Genomic DNA, 15,181 nt, shown 5'->3' with positions numbered 1-15,181 from the left:
GGTTGGAGCACATCACTCAGTTTATGAATCCACTTTGTATGCTTCAAGAGGGTTCTGTATTGCCAAGGCAAGTGTGGAAACATGATAAGGAGATTCACTTGAAAACCAGTAAAAAATGCTAGTGGGGTCAAAGCCATGTTAGTCATGACTAATACCTTGTCTGCCAACTGCCATGCCATGCAAAAACACTTGCATGTATGTAAGGAATATCCATCACATCTTAGTTACCTTTGCATCTCAGCCAAGTCTTCAAAAATTCACCATTCAAGGCTCAGAAATGTTCTCTGGATTGTAACAGAGAGCCTGTGAAGACAATCAGATGTCATGAATGAAGCCCATCAATATCAAAGGAGGTCTAGGGTCAGGTGCATAATTATTAATCCTTTTTAACTTTGTACATTCAAGCCAGTTATGGCTAACCAAGGACACAATGGGTTGGTCACAACTTGGTAGGACAGAGCCACAGCTGTGACTAGAAACTAACTGCACAAGGTACTAAGCTCACTAAACCCATTGGTTTCACCGATGACACCATCACAGTTCTGTCACTGCTCAGTAATGCATGCCAAGGCAAGTACTTGTGGAACAGCCTCCCCTTACTAAGATCATTTCAGTTTCCTGCTATCAGCACACCAGAGCCTTACCAAACCTGTCACTGCATTTGGATAACAACAGTTAATATTTCCTGATTAATTTAACTTTCACAAGCTTGTCTAATCTTTCTTTTAATGTATTTTATACTTCTAGTCTTCCCTAGCTGGGATATTAATGAGCTTCACATTTTTATTATATACCACAGACTTGCTTTTCTTTTAAGTATAGTACCTGACTGCTACATTTCCTGCTCCTAGTTCTTGCCTCATAAGAAACTGTACAGAATCACATTCATTTCTGCAGTTACAGTCTACCTGTAACTTAATAGACTTTTTCTGCTTAATGGGGTTTTTTCATACCAAAAGTTCAACCCTCATTTGTGTCTTCCGAGCATTTTTCCACTAATTTTCAATATAGGCTGATCATCTAATCTCCAATCCCACAATAAAGTCAGCTTTCTACAACTTTTGCCATAACTTCATTGATAATTCTGCTTAATTTTCCATTACCACCAAGCTTTTTGAGCCTTTCATCCACTCAATTTCTGTTGAAAAGGACCCTGACTGCTAACTCAATTCAAGACAGCATGTCAGCTATCATCTGAGCCAGAAACACACACTGTGCAGAAAGGAACACTAAACAAAAGGCAATGCCAAGCAAGTGACCTCATTCCATGCCTGCTACCCTTGCCCTGGTCACGTCTACAGCTTGCTGGCACAGGCAAATAAAACCCTTGGCCCTTCCTCTTGTTCTTACAACACGGCAGCCAAGGGCAACCCAGCCCACACCAGAGCAAGTATCTCTGCTGAGCAGGCAAGAAACCATGAGAGATGGGATTGAGGCACCTCCACAGATCATTTGAATCCTTCACTTTGCATTAGTGGTACCTGAGGGAACGGCGCAACTGAGTGCCTTCAGCTCTGCAACAAAATGGTTGCTAATCTCACTTAAGATCAAAGGTGACCAAGTACCTTTGTCCCACTTAATGATAAGAGGAGGGAGGAGGACCCTGCTCAGTATTGGCACACTGAGGTACAACCTGGAGACATCCAGACCTTGCCCCAGTACAGACTCTGGGTCTTGCCACGGGTTCCTCATAAGACAATCCTCCAGTGCTCCCTCAAAGACCATCTCTGCTGTGCCAAAACCCACACCAGCCACACTATCGTCCTTAGCTACTCAGCCACTCACTATTGTGGAAGCTGGGAACAGCTCTTCTGTTATGCCAAACCCTATAAAAATCAGCTAACCTTGGCAACAGAAGTCACACACTCTCAAGTGTATTTCTCCTCGTAAGGCTAGAAAAGGACTAGACTGGCCAAACTGGGTATGGGTTCACTTTACACCACTATTCCCCAGTAAAGAAAAAAGGAAGGTAGGACCCAGCAGGGAGAAATTCAGAAAAGACTTGAAGTTCAAAAAAGCCACCTCTGAAATTATATTTTCTTCAGACTAGATTTTCCCAAAGTCCACTAGGGACTGACATTCAGACACCCTCCATTTTCTGCTTGTGTTGGCTTACTTAGTGATATATTCAGCATCTCCCCCTTTATACACTGTCCTTTGTGGGGACTGAACCAGGTCACCACTCACCAGCTCAGGGAAGACAGGAGAGAAAGAAACTCAAGGCAGATCTAGAGAGGGGGTGGCAGGGAAGAAACATCCTTCAGTTTTCCATTTAAATAATGTGGTTTCTAATAGTAAGACTGCGTTGGTGTGAGAGAAAGAGCCTTCCAAAAAAAGTACACAAATATCTCTTTAACTGAATCATTATTTAAATAATTACAAGAGGAGAAAGGGTTAGAAAGCAATCTTGTGTCACTCTAATTTACTGCTTGGAGAAGTAAAATTTTCTTGTGTTAGGATGGTTGGATGGTTAAAAAGTTCGATCATTGGGGTTATACATATTACAGTGCTGCCTATGTCACAACAAATATATCTACTGACAGCCTAGAGGAAATCACAAAATCACATAAATTTGTCCTAACATGCAAAAAACAAAACAACAACAACCAAAAAAAAAAAAAGTGCCACAGAGGACCAGATAAGATACTCCTGTTTTCAAGGTCAATGAAGCCTGTGAGCATCATGGGGGTGAGACATTAAAATCTCCAGGGATCAAGATTAAAGATGGTATTAGAAGAAGCAGAATATTTTGTTCTTCAGCAGGAGGTTTAATGCCTAAGATGGTGCCCTAGCAACTGATGCAAAGCACAGAAGCATTAGGTAAGATGGAACCGAAAGGTAAAATGATAAGCAGGTAATGAACAATGAAATAAAACAAGGAAATAAGATATTATATTTTCCTTGCAAGCATTTAACTACCCAAAGATCTCTGGAGGTGCCAATTCCTACTTCTCAACTTTTTGGCTAATTAATTTTTTCCCATTTTAAAAGCCTCATTTTAATTAGCTCCCAAGTTGAGCTACCATGAAGAGGTTTTATTTTCATTCTCTTTTTTCTATATGTAAAAAAGACTGACTTCAAAAGTGTGTACTCATTAAAAATAATTAGTGATTTAGATACCACTAAAATATATTCAAGGATACCAGAAAAATAAGTTGGGGTTTTGTCATAAATCAGTTGCTTAGTATCACAACAGGAAAAAAAAGAGCCATATATTTAAACATAAAAAACCTTCCAAGTAGATTCAATCTTGAAGTCACTAGAGTTTAAAGACAGACTCACGTCCTTTAGTCAGACAATGGACAGGTGCTTACAACACTTAACACAAAACACTTCATAGTTGTCTTCATTACAGCTTGGAATTTTTCATTCCATAAAATACTGCTCAAAGAGGCATATGCAATACAGTCAACACCACAAAATGTGGAAATGGCATACCTGACAATTTATTCCTCACATTTACATAGCTGTTTTAACCTTCAATCTGAATTTTCAGAGTTATAAGTACAGACATAAACCTTTAGATCAATATGTATCTGCAACACATTCATCTGTCAACAAGCTGGCAATTAGTGTGGATTAAAAATGAAGTCCATGAAATGTTATGTTACATATTTGAAGATTATGCAGTAGTTTTTTTTAATTACTGATGCCCTTCATATAAGCCTTGCCTTGCAATATGAATGTTATCACAAATAGAAAATTAAATCAGCGAGACAGAAATTTCTATCTTTTTCTTTTGTATTCCCTAACTAGATTATTCTATTTTATTATTATTTTAACCCAGGAAAAGCTCAAGAAGTATTTTTCTAGGCTGGATTGAACATTTCGCTCATCAAGGAATAGAGCAGTCTTATTGAATTGAAGTGTATATAATGTAAAGCAACCCATCAAAGCAAATACAGGTTTAACCAAATACATGTACAACTTAAAATTTACCAATGCCAGCAACATAAATGAATGCAATGCCTTTGATTCTGGAGTGCAATGACACTGTTCTAGTTTACACAAACACATGATTTAACTATTTCTCTGTAATGCTGAGCTTTCTGGCTGTTTCCAAAAGAGAGGCATGATAGGACATCCCTATCAAAATATTTAGGTTATCACTTGATTCAATTCTACTTAAAGTCTACAGTTTTGCAACCAATTTACATTTAGCATTCATTCCTCATGCATGAGTTGACCCACTTACATATGCAGTAAATCCATGCCTTTGGGGATTTTTCTGGACGGCTTGCTTTATTTCCACCACAAAACTCATTTTATTTTGTCAATACAGTGAGCAAGGTTACAGTTATCCTGTCAAATTTATTTATTTAAATTAGAATCAGAAAGACTATACTACTCCCTGTGGAACTCCATGGAAAACTTTTTGAAACTTTGAGGCTACATAGTTCTGCTATCAACTGATTTCATATGAAAGCACTAATACAAAAAAAAGGCAATAGTTAAAATAATTTCTTCTGTAAACTTATAAAATAGACTTCTGAAACCCTAGAAAAATATAAGAAACCACAATAATAAGCATCACATTATACTTGCCTAAGAAAAAGACAGAAAAAAGATTTCTTTCTAAGCAACCCTATAGAATAAAGCCAGATGGAATAAGATCATTAAGAAGCAGCTATGTAGGCGTCACATCTGCTTGCTTTGACTATCAGAGATCCACTTAACCTAAAATATTTCCCCCTGCATCTCTGAGGATTCACATTTGAGAAGCTTCATTTGAGGTTGCTTACCATCCTCACAGTGGGGCTGCTGAAAGGGAACCTTCCCCAGGCAGAAATTGTCCCAAGGTCACATGCCATTCAAGTCCAAATAGACTTGTGTGCAACAGAAAGGAATTTCCATTTTACACAACTTGCTAGTGTGTTTCTTTCACACATTAGTAGCTTACCAGAACCTCAGTACAGATTTGCAGATAGTGTTTCAGTGGACTTACCCAAAGGCCTCTCTGAATTTACACACCTAACACTCTTGTGGGCAGTATGACATACAATATACAGCACACTAACAGCATTATAAATCCTTATTGCTAATGCTAACAATTTTTCCAAATGCAGTTATGCCTTGGGCAGGGGTTAGTTTTCCAGCTTCTCAAAGTTTCTGCTGTTTCTAGAGAAGAGTTGTGCACTTTTCCACCTGTGTTTCAGAAGAAGCAGCTTTATAACAACATCACTGATAGACTCTAATGCTTCTGCTGCTCTGGATGGAGAAGTTGACCTTTAGCAGGTGAGCAATGTCTCCTCATTAGGGATATCTGTTTTACTACCCCCATAGAATATGGTCTATAACTGAATTATACATTGCTGAAAACTGAACATCTGCCTGCTCAGCAGAAATTTAACCATCGTTTAAGTCATCTAAATTATTCAGTTCCACCTGTACTGACAGTTTTGTACAGAATTACTGTAATGACTATCTGACATTCCAAAAACTATCCTTCGAGTTGGCATTCTGGAGTCTAAAAATACAGTTTCCTCCTACATGTTGGGAGCTATTGTTATGTAAATCACAAGTATTGAGAAAGAGAGACCAGAAAAGAGAATGTGAAAAAGTTATGGGAACAGAAAGAGAAGTCGATGAATCACGAACACACTGCTCTGGATTCTCAGCAATCTTTTCCTCCCCAACAAACAACTGTAAAATTCCCTAGCAAAGGCTGTGCCTCCCTCTACATCTAATAGGAGCCTACACAGAAGATAATGGTTTACTCTAGGTGCTACTTACTGTATTAGCATGAATAACGTCTGTGCTTGAGTTCTTCATTTAAATAAGGACCACATATCCATATCTTCCATACTGGAGAATTCCAATACTTCCTTATTTCTTGGACAACTCTGAAAACAATGTAAATAAATACAGTTAAAGAAGTGAGAAAGAAGCTTTGATGAAAACTCCACAAAGAAGTTACAGGTTGTTTCTACAATATTTTATGGTGTGTGGAGTATCAAAACATACAATAAATAAATAGTAAATGAAAAAATATTAGAAAGCTGAATACTTGGTGACTACTGTCCTACACAGGGATCATAGCAAAAAGAAGTAATGAAGCCCAACAAAGCAGCATGCCACTAAATATCTTCAGAATTTTTCCTGAAAGTGGAGGTAAAGAATTCATTTGCATAGGAACTAATTTAACACTGTCTCTAATTTTGCGTATTTTGATAATGATCAGTAAAGAAAGATTTTTCATTTTAAAGTAGAATACACCTTGAAATTTCAAAACAATTCTCAAAACTTTCTATTTTCTCATTTAGCATGAGTTCTATCTAAAATATTACTTACATTTCCTTAGGTTTATCATTTCTTAAGAATGTGTTCAGTCATTTTTAAAATTTCTGAAAGCTTACAAAGTATAAAACCTATGTAAAAATCTGCAAAAAATACTCATGGTTATTGAAAATTAAGGTAATTCTTTTGCTCAGTAATTTCTAAAGCATTTATTAGGACTTTACACTTTAAGGCAGAATGATTTCTGAAAATAAGAAATCAAACTCCAACACAGAACTATCAGAAAGTCAAAGGACCTGAGGCTTTTCAGAATTTCCATTTCTATGAATCTACACAAAACAAGCTTAGAAGATCAATCCACAGAAAGAACAAAGTTGGACTCCATGCATGTATGTTCACTGCACAGGAGCACAGCAGGAACTCCACCTTCTTGCAGAGATACACTCATGTTAGCAATAGGAATGACACATTCAACCTTCTTGTTTCCAGACAGAAAAATGCTGTTCAACTCAAATGATAGATGCTTAATAAGTTATATGAGTTATATGCAGATATTTGAAGTGCAGCTGTGTGGAATTAAGTCTACAACATACCAAATAATAAATACCTCTTGGAGTTGCAGTTCATGTTAAACTGTCAGAAGTACCAAGGTCAGCAGAAGGCCATCAGTAGCAGGCTGCATCTGGCTGAGCACACCTGCCACAGACATGCAGCGCCAGGGCACTGCTCAACAAGTGCTATCCCATCTGTGTTAGTCAACACAATTGTCACACATAAATAAATACTTATTTTCCCAATGAAACAATAGCAAGATAAAAATCATGCTTAGGAATATAAGGGCTCAGGAATAAAATATTAATTACTTCAGAAGCAGTAAAACCCCCTATAGCAGCATAAGCTCTTTTGCATACAATTTTAAATGCTTACCCAGTCTCTCTATTGATGTGCCAGGGCTGGTTTTGTGAAATGCAGACATTGATGCTGCTGTTAATTTCTGTTGTTCCCTATTCTTCTCCTTCACTTGAATTCAATGGAGGGAAAAAAGCACTTAGAGACAAGTATCTGCAGGCTTTGTGCTGTGAATCCTACAAGTGGAGCTCCGGGCCATGTTGTTAACATCTTCTGCCAATTTTCTCTACAATCTGTTTTGGCAATTTAAGAGATCATTTTATGTTTGAGCAAGTAAACAGACTGAACAACTCTGCCAATAGCTTCCAAATAGGGAGCCATGGCTCAGTGTATGTCAGGGACAGTTTCTAATTTGAGACGTGCAGATGTGCACAACAGTAGCAATGTGGTTTGTGTCCTCCTTTAGTTGCAACTGAAGATGTATTTTTATCACATCTGAGGTAGTGCCCAATTTCCTTATCATTTGTGTCTTTGTCCAGATAACAGGTGTTCAGTTGATTCAAATTAAGGGGGAATTCCTGTCCTTCTCTGCATCCCCTGAAGCTGTATAAATTTAACTGCACATAGAATGCAACCCTTGATAATTAAAAGCCTCACACCATGCACCATATTTCATTAAAGACATTTAAGGAAAATTAATACACAGCTTTTCTCATTAGAACCCACATACAAAACTTTCAAGAATGCTACAAGATTTTCATGCACTCTTTGCATCCAATAAGGGTTTCACTAACTTCAGTGAGGAGTTCAGCTCCTGATACTTGGGAAGCCACTCCCTCACCCATAGAGGGATGATTCAGTGACCTTCCCTTCATTAAATCTACCAGCTTTCCTAAGTTCTTCACCAAAATAGGATGCCTTGGAAATGTGCTTTTTCAAGCTGATTTAATCTGTTTTCTTATTTTTGTACTGTTTTCACTTCAGATACAACCCAAACCCACTGGAAAATTAGTCACATGCAAAAATGCACATGAAGTCAACTGCATGACTTCATTTTGTTGTGTCTCCAGGAGAAGGAGGGCACAAATGTGTGGCGCTTCTTGCTCTTATGTGATTCAAGTCCATAACAGCATTAATGCCAAAGTGAGGAATGCTATTACATGGGCTCTTAATGCAATGAGCACAAGCACTGTGAAAGCTTCCATGCATCCTTCCAGCTATACAACCAAGCCAGCAACCCCTACTATCCAAGCACTGGCCTTTATCTTAATGAAAGCTTCTCACTCCATCAATTTGTATGGACACCTGTTTTCTTTTATACTTTGCAGACATTTACCAGAAACATATTTAAGAAAGAGCAACATATTTCACATAGGATAAAACATGCTTCAAGTCATATATCGAGACATAAAAGTGCAGTGGCAGTAAGCTGCAGCTCATTGCTGCAGACTGCTGAAAGTGTTCCATTTCCCCAAAGAAAATAGTACTAGATTGAGTTTCTACTCCCTCATTTAGCCCTGCGTCACGATAGACCCACATTTTTTGCAATCATCTTTATTTATTCTGTTCCTTTTGCCACCTTAATCTCTTCCTTGCAAAACCAGTTTGCAGCTAGCTTAACTGCAAAATCACCTACAAAAATACATGTGGCAGGGGCTTTTTTCATTTTGAGAATATTGGCATTCATTCTGAAAATCTTCTCAAAGATCAAAATGGACAAAAAACACTACAAGGGCCTTTGACAAAGTGTACACATTTGTCTGTGAGAATAACATGTATTTTTTGTGTATTGACGAATATGCCAAAATATGTTGCATATCTGCAGAATTTGGTTCTTAATGCTAAAAAGACATGAGATTAAATTTCATTCCTGTCTAAGAAGCATCACTCTGGTCCTGATACCTCCATAAGAGCCATAAAATAAAGTCCACAGGTTTGGTCTAAATCTTCAGAGGAAGGATCGCTGGTGGCAAAATAACAACCAAAATTCAACCCCTTTATCTACCCACACTCCCTTCCACTACCCCCATGATTTTTTTTCCTCACAAAGTTTATATTCATAGCACAAGAGATTCTTTAAAAAGTCAGAAGACTGTGCTAACATCTATATGCTGTCAAACTTCATATCAGGACAAAAAAGAGACTCTTTTAAAAATATTTATGCTACTTAACTTTATTATTATAAATTTATTTTGTTATTTTTTTCTCATCAAGGATATCTACACAATTAACTGTTCTCACTTACCCCTTCAATGAAGTAGTTACAATTTTGGTTCAAATAGGCTCTTTGAGGAGTTTCTAGTACTTCAAGGTGAAATCAAAACTAAACTGAAAATTAAATAGATATATTAATATCCTTCCATTTTTCTGTTTAAAAAAATTAAAATCATTTTAGAATTATTAAAGTGCTTACCTTTCAGTGTCTTGAAATCTTGATTAGCTCATTAGTCCATGATGTATACTGCTTATCTGACAAATACAGAAACTACTCTCTGTGGAAGGCATTTCTATAATACAGGAGCTTTCTAATTAAATTGAAGTTGTCGCCTATGCAGAATTATCTTTCTAGGATATAATGCTATAAATTAATTATTTCATTGTAAACAGAAATTAAATGCAACTTCTTTTATCATGCACCTTTTAAAATTCCATTTTACCCTTCAAGACTAATTATTTCTAATAGGGTCCCTGACTTGGAATCGCTATCAGCTACATACATAAAGTAAACAACTCTCCACTGAATAAATCAAACCTATATTGTTAAGAATAGCATGTTTAGAAACGAAGAGAAAGTAGTCATACAGGCAATGACCAAGGGTAAAAACCTGAAATAAAACCACTTTTCCCATTTTAAAAAGCTATTTCTGGATCTGAAAAGGCAGGTAAGTATCTTTGGTTCGGGAACCAGATAGTATCACAAATCCTGGAACAAGATATTCCATTAGAACAGAAACTCCCTTGATCCACTCAAAAGCAGAGATGGGAAGAAAGCTCTTTCCCATGTCACAAAACTACTTGTTTTTATTATCTCCTTTTCCCACAACAGAAAACACAATGTGCTTTTGAGAGAGATAAGAGCACGCAAATGAGCTGTGTCCTACTATTCTGTAGTCTGGTATTGAGGGTACTGGGATTGGGAGGTCTGAATGAATTTCTTGGCAGGCCAATATCCCAAACTGAGCACCACAAGCCTGCTGCAGGACACTCCTCTCAGTCCCTCCTTAGAGAGCAGACCTGTGCGAGGGATTAAGTATTCACCAGAACCTCACTCGTTTCATCTCCTTGATGCCTTCCAGAGCTACCCCAGAGAAAGGAACCACTCTTGCTTGAGGAAGTTATGTAGGTCGTGAGAGGGCCTAATTTAACTTCCCGGTCTGAATAAAAAATGCAGCTGATTAAAACCAGGGAGTCACTGAAGTTTCCCAGGTCCCAAATGGAAGTCTTAATGGCCATGCTTTTTTTGCCACTCCAAAGAATATATTTTTCTCTCTTACAAGCCAGTAATTTCAGTTAGTCCCAGTATGAACATGAGATGAGCTTTTGTTCTCATCTTGTCTACACACAGGAGCAGTTGCACAGCTCTTAAATTAACTGTCGTCTCCATTGGCCAAGGCTCCAGGAAATGAGCCCAAATTTTTCACCTCAAAGACTGGCTCTGGACATCAAAATCTTAACTAGTGAATGCTTTGGCAAGAATGGTAAACCTCCACTGCTGTGAAAAATAAGTATTTTTCAATTACTTTTTTCTTCAATAATATCCCAACCTGAAAAAAAGTTTTTTCTTTTAAGTAAATAAATCCCTTTTTTTTTTCTGATCATACTTACATTGGGTGTCTCTGATGCCTTGCTGTTATTTTATTACTACAAAGAACGATTCAAAAATATTTTCACAAAATAATCTATAGGGACAAGTTCTTGCAGCAAAAGAATGATCAGAAGAGAAGTCAAGACAAGTGAATAGTACTGATTCTGCATCTTTCCTAGTTCATACTAGTTCTTACCTATTTCATACATATCAGAACTTGCACTATGTATCACTCAATATTCCATCATGCAATAAATTAAACATGCTACAAGAGAATGAAATAAAAATAAATAACTTTCTTGGCAAAAATATAAGTCAGGAATTTCCCATTTTTAAAAAACCTACTCCTGTAAGCTAATGAAATATGTTGTTTTGCTATTTGCCATTTCTTTGTCATCTTGCAGAGCATTGTCTTCCACATCTTTTCTTTTAAAACTCAGCATCAAAATTTTATCTGCTTCTAGAAAATTCCCTCGTTTGTTTTGCTAATTTTGACAGCCCCTGCTAAAAAAGAGACAAAACTTTTTAATTTACATAATCTATATCCTTTATATAAATAAAAAGTAAATTTAAAAGTTCCAAAAGTATCCTTACTTGATGACCCATCTATTAAAAAAGCAAGAAGTGTCAAATCATTTTAATAAAGAAAATACTTTGAGCATACTAGCTGAAAGTTGGAGAGGTGAACACACATTGCCAATGTGCTGTACAAGTCCATGGTATACAGTTACACACATTTCAGAATCTGACATACACAAATCAATCACCAAAATCAGACTGTTCACTCACACAGACTTCATCAAAACCACCAACACACACACCTTTTCTTAGACACACTATTTCTCCATCTACAATCACTTTAGGTTGCAGACACATACATTACTGATTTGTTCCTGAGTCCTTTTCAGTCTTTGTAACTCGGGCGTATCGGTCACAATACTGAACCCTCTTCCTTTGCTTTCTTCAAAGTCTCTTTTGTATTTTACCTACAGAATAGAAAATACAGAAGAACAGGGTTGTTTTCATTTTCCACAATGTGCCCCTAGCAATTCAGCATTTATTTTTAGTGTAAATAAAGCACTTGTGAAAGGCTTTCTGCCTTTAAAGGAGAAGCCTGCCTTTATCCCCTAACAGAGATAGACAGCAACTGGGCAAAATTTCCCAGTGCCCAAGCTAATGCCTCCTGCAGGGGTGCCATGGGCTCACTTCTAAGAATACTGCAACTGTGGAAATATTCTCTATGGTCATTTCATTCTCAAACCAGTTACCACAAAACTATAGCACTTACTCTTACATAAAGAAAAATGCCTACAATTAAATCTGGAGGTCCTCTAATTCTTCTAAACTTCATATTTCATCCTCCAGTCATGATTATTCTACCAGTCACTTTCCCAGCTGAAACATAAATTACACATTAAAAAAAATACTGCATGAAAAGAGTATTTAGAATATCATGAAGTCAAACCTTTGTAAGTTATGGAATGGCTGCCTATACAAGTTTAATTTGTCCCTCTTGCACATATGCATTTGGAGATTGTCTTTAATCAGGTATGCATATATTATCCTATGACAAGGCCCCCTGCTTTACTGTGTACACATCAGAGATGGTTCCATAAGTGGTTGTGTCCTTTTTTTGGACCAGACTACTCAAATCCTACCATCAAGGTAGGAATATTAGTTTCCTCAGAAGCTTTTATATAGCTCTCATCACAGCCATTAATCAATCTTCATATTGCAGCCTGGAAAGTGGGAATGGCAATATCCACACTACTAGGAAAACCTGCAAACTGTGGTAAAATAAGCTTAATTTCCAAAAGCATACAGGGGTCTCAGGGTGTTCGCTCTCCGATTCCTAACAGTTGAATATGTTTAAATTATAGGCTTGGGTTACCTCTACAGATACCCAGTATTTCTCCAAATCAGTCTTGGGGTACCCAATTTCAACATAAAGAAACAAGATGAAATCTTCAAAATCTTAAGCCACTCTTGAGCAACAGACAAAACTCTGCATCAATGACAGAGTCAGGAGACACATCTCCACAGATGGATTCAGCTACCTTACCCATAACAACTTCCTTTTACTTCCTATACCCCCTGCTTTACTGACTACACACATCTAGATTTTGCAATACTGTGCTACTGCACAGACAAAGCAGCATTCCCCTTCACACATCTGATAACTAGAAAACACCCAGCACATGCACCAAATTCAAGGTTAGACTTAATTCACAAGCAAGCACCTAATGTTACGACGGCAATGCACAGGAAGAAATACCTCTAAATCACAGAAGTTAAGTTTGACAAGGCTATAGAATATAGCTTGTCCTTCCCATCCTAAACCTCAATCAGTATGTTAATAACTTTTGCTTTTTCTTTAATATAGCTCGCATATAAGCCCATCAAACAAATCCTCGATACACAGCAGCAAATTACCATATCAACAATTTTTTTCTGTGTTCCAGATGTAGAGCTGGCTGTAGATTTCACACAAGTATAATATTTTCATGCCACCCTGTGACAAAGGAAACAGAACCTTCCACTCAAGCTTTTGAGCAAACCACGGGCTGATTGGCCCATGCCTTTATGTTCATCTCCCCCAGGTTCAACCCCTATGCACCTTTCCTTCCATTTGACCACAATATTCCAGGGCTCACTTTGTCTCATTTTGATTTTCTAAACTAGTCTGGTCCATCTCTTCACAGCTTCTTGTTAAATCCCTGTACCCAAGGCACTCCAATATCCATTGCCAATTACCTCTCTTCCACCAAATGGCTCTCCATGTTCACACTGACTCTCAGGCCTCTTTAAACATACTGGGTGGATGCTATTCCAGGAAAGAAGATCTTAGGAGTATCTCTGAACTTTCTATATTTGGGGTCATACAAAACTTTATCCACATTGGACAGACTTCCATGGCCAAGGACACATGACTAGCATAGAAGACTCTTCCATCTCTGCAAGCTTCAACTCCTCAGCCCTAAATGCTAAGACAACTGAGCTGTTCAACCACTCAGTTGAACCAACTGCTCAAAACAAGCCAACACCTGTCAATAATTCCAAGGGAATGGTCTCAGCCTTGGAAACTGATGAAGATTTTGCACAAAAAAATCAAATTTGGCCTAAAGCAGGCAGCGGACATGGTAATGTTCAGCCTTACTGCTTGAGGTTTACCAGAATTATGAGCCAGTGAACACATCTTAGAAATGGGTTCAGCCGTGCCAAAAAGAGACATTACCTATTGTTAGAAAGAGCATTTCCTGTTATTAGTTCCAAATGTACTAGCCATTAACTTCAAATGACCTTTATTCATCTTACAAAGGAACAGAAGAGGAGAGGGAGGAAACTAGATAGTTTTAACTTAATATTATTTTAATCCCTCAGTTAGATAAAAAGGGCTCCTACTGTCTATTAATAAATCACTTCACGGGAATAAGGTTAACTACAGTTCCCAGAGCAACTACTTTGAAACCATTAAAAAAGTAAATTATTTAAAATATTAGTAGAGTTAATATATGCATTACTGGATTTTGCTACCTAACTTCAAAATATAAGTTTGAGTTATAAAAATCACCAAGTCATGTTTCATGAAGAACCAAGCTCCGTGAAATGTGGTCCACTAAAACTCCTAGTTAGTTTAAGTTCAAAAGAAAAAATAGCTCAGTCTCTAGAAAATGTTAAATAATAAAAATGTCATCAGTCATTTAGAACTGAGAAGAATATTCTGTATAGGAGCTGCAAACAGCACTACAACAAATTATTTAACTGTACACCATGGCTGCCTGGGATGGAGTTAACTTTCTTCATAATAGCCATTATAGTGCTGTGCTTTGTCTTTGTACCCAGAACAGTGCTGGTAACATACCAGTGTTTTGATTATTGCTGAGCAGTGCTTGCACAGCATCATCCCTAACACCACCTCTGTGGGTTGGGGGTGCATGAGGGGCTGGGAGGTGACACAGCCAGGACAGATGATCCAAACTGACCAGTGGGATTCTCCATATTTTAAAACATCATGTGCAACCAAAGGAAAAGGGGAGAGGGGACATGAGTGATTAAGGCAACCACTATGTGTACCACTTCCAGGAACTGGATGGATAATGGCTGCTGATGGCAAGTGGAGAATAAATCTTTCTTCTTCTTTGTTTCTGAGTGCAGTCCTTGCATTTTTCCCCAAAACCTTGACACATAAGGGGTTTGGGTTTTTTTTTTATTTTCTCCCTCTGTCCGCTGAGGAGAGGGGGTGAGAGAGTGACTTGGTGGGCACCTGGCAGCCAGCCAAGGTCAACCCAT

At 37.7% G+C, this 15,181-nt stretch overlaps 2 protein-coding genes across 7 annotated transcripts in view; both read right to left on the bottom strand.

The window, feature by feature from the left end:
* LOC136558088 (nebulette-like) overlaps positions 1-11,053 on the bottom strand; it is a 96,767-nt gene extending 85,714 nt beyond the window's left edge. For 2 of the 5 annotated variants that reach the window (XM_066552408.1, XM_066552399.1), the window contains exons 1-4: positions 9,332-9,468; positions 7,165-7,379; positions 5,734-5,843; positions 229-303 (exon numbers count right to left, since the gene is read on the bottom strand). Coding sequence is in view for 4 of the 5 variants with exons in the window: in XM_066552399.1 (XP_066408496.1) it covers positions 229-236 (8 nt within the window). In the remaining variant the exon portion in view is untranslated. Of the gene's footprint in view, positions 1-228; positions 304-5,733; positions 5,844-6,844; positions 7,380-9,331; positions 9,469-9,499 lie in introns of those variants that run through there. The other 3 variants (XM_066552390.1, XM_066552381.1, XM_066552372.1) reach the window with 3 other exon arrangements.
* Positions 1-15,181, bottom strand: part of LOC136558113 (LIM zinc-binding domain-containing Nebulette) — a 244,577-nt gene that overhangs the window by 124,447 nt on the left and 104,949 nt on the right. For both annotated transcript variants that reach the window (XM_066552426.1, XM_066552419.1), the window contains exon 4: positions 11,770-11,877. In XM_066552426.1, coding sequence (XP_066408523.1) covers positions 11,770-11,877 — 108 coding nt within the window. The remainder of the gene's footprint in view (positions 1-11,769; positions 11,878-15,181) is intronic.

Source organism: Molothrus aeneus, chromosome 1 (genome assembly GCF_037042795.1).
Source record: "Molothrus aeneus isolate 106 chromosome 1, BPBGC_Maene_1.0, whole genome shotgun sequence".
Lineage (NCBI taxonomy): Eukaryota > Metazoa > Chordata > Aves > Passeriformes > Icteridae > Molothrus > Molothrus aeneus.
Note: the sequence above shows the minus strand (reverse complement) of the source record. Positions and strands in the feature narration are given on the sequence as shown.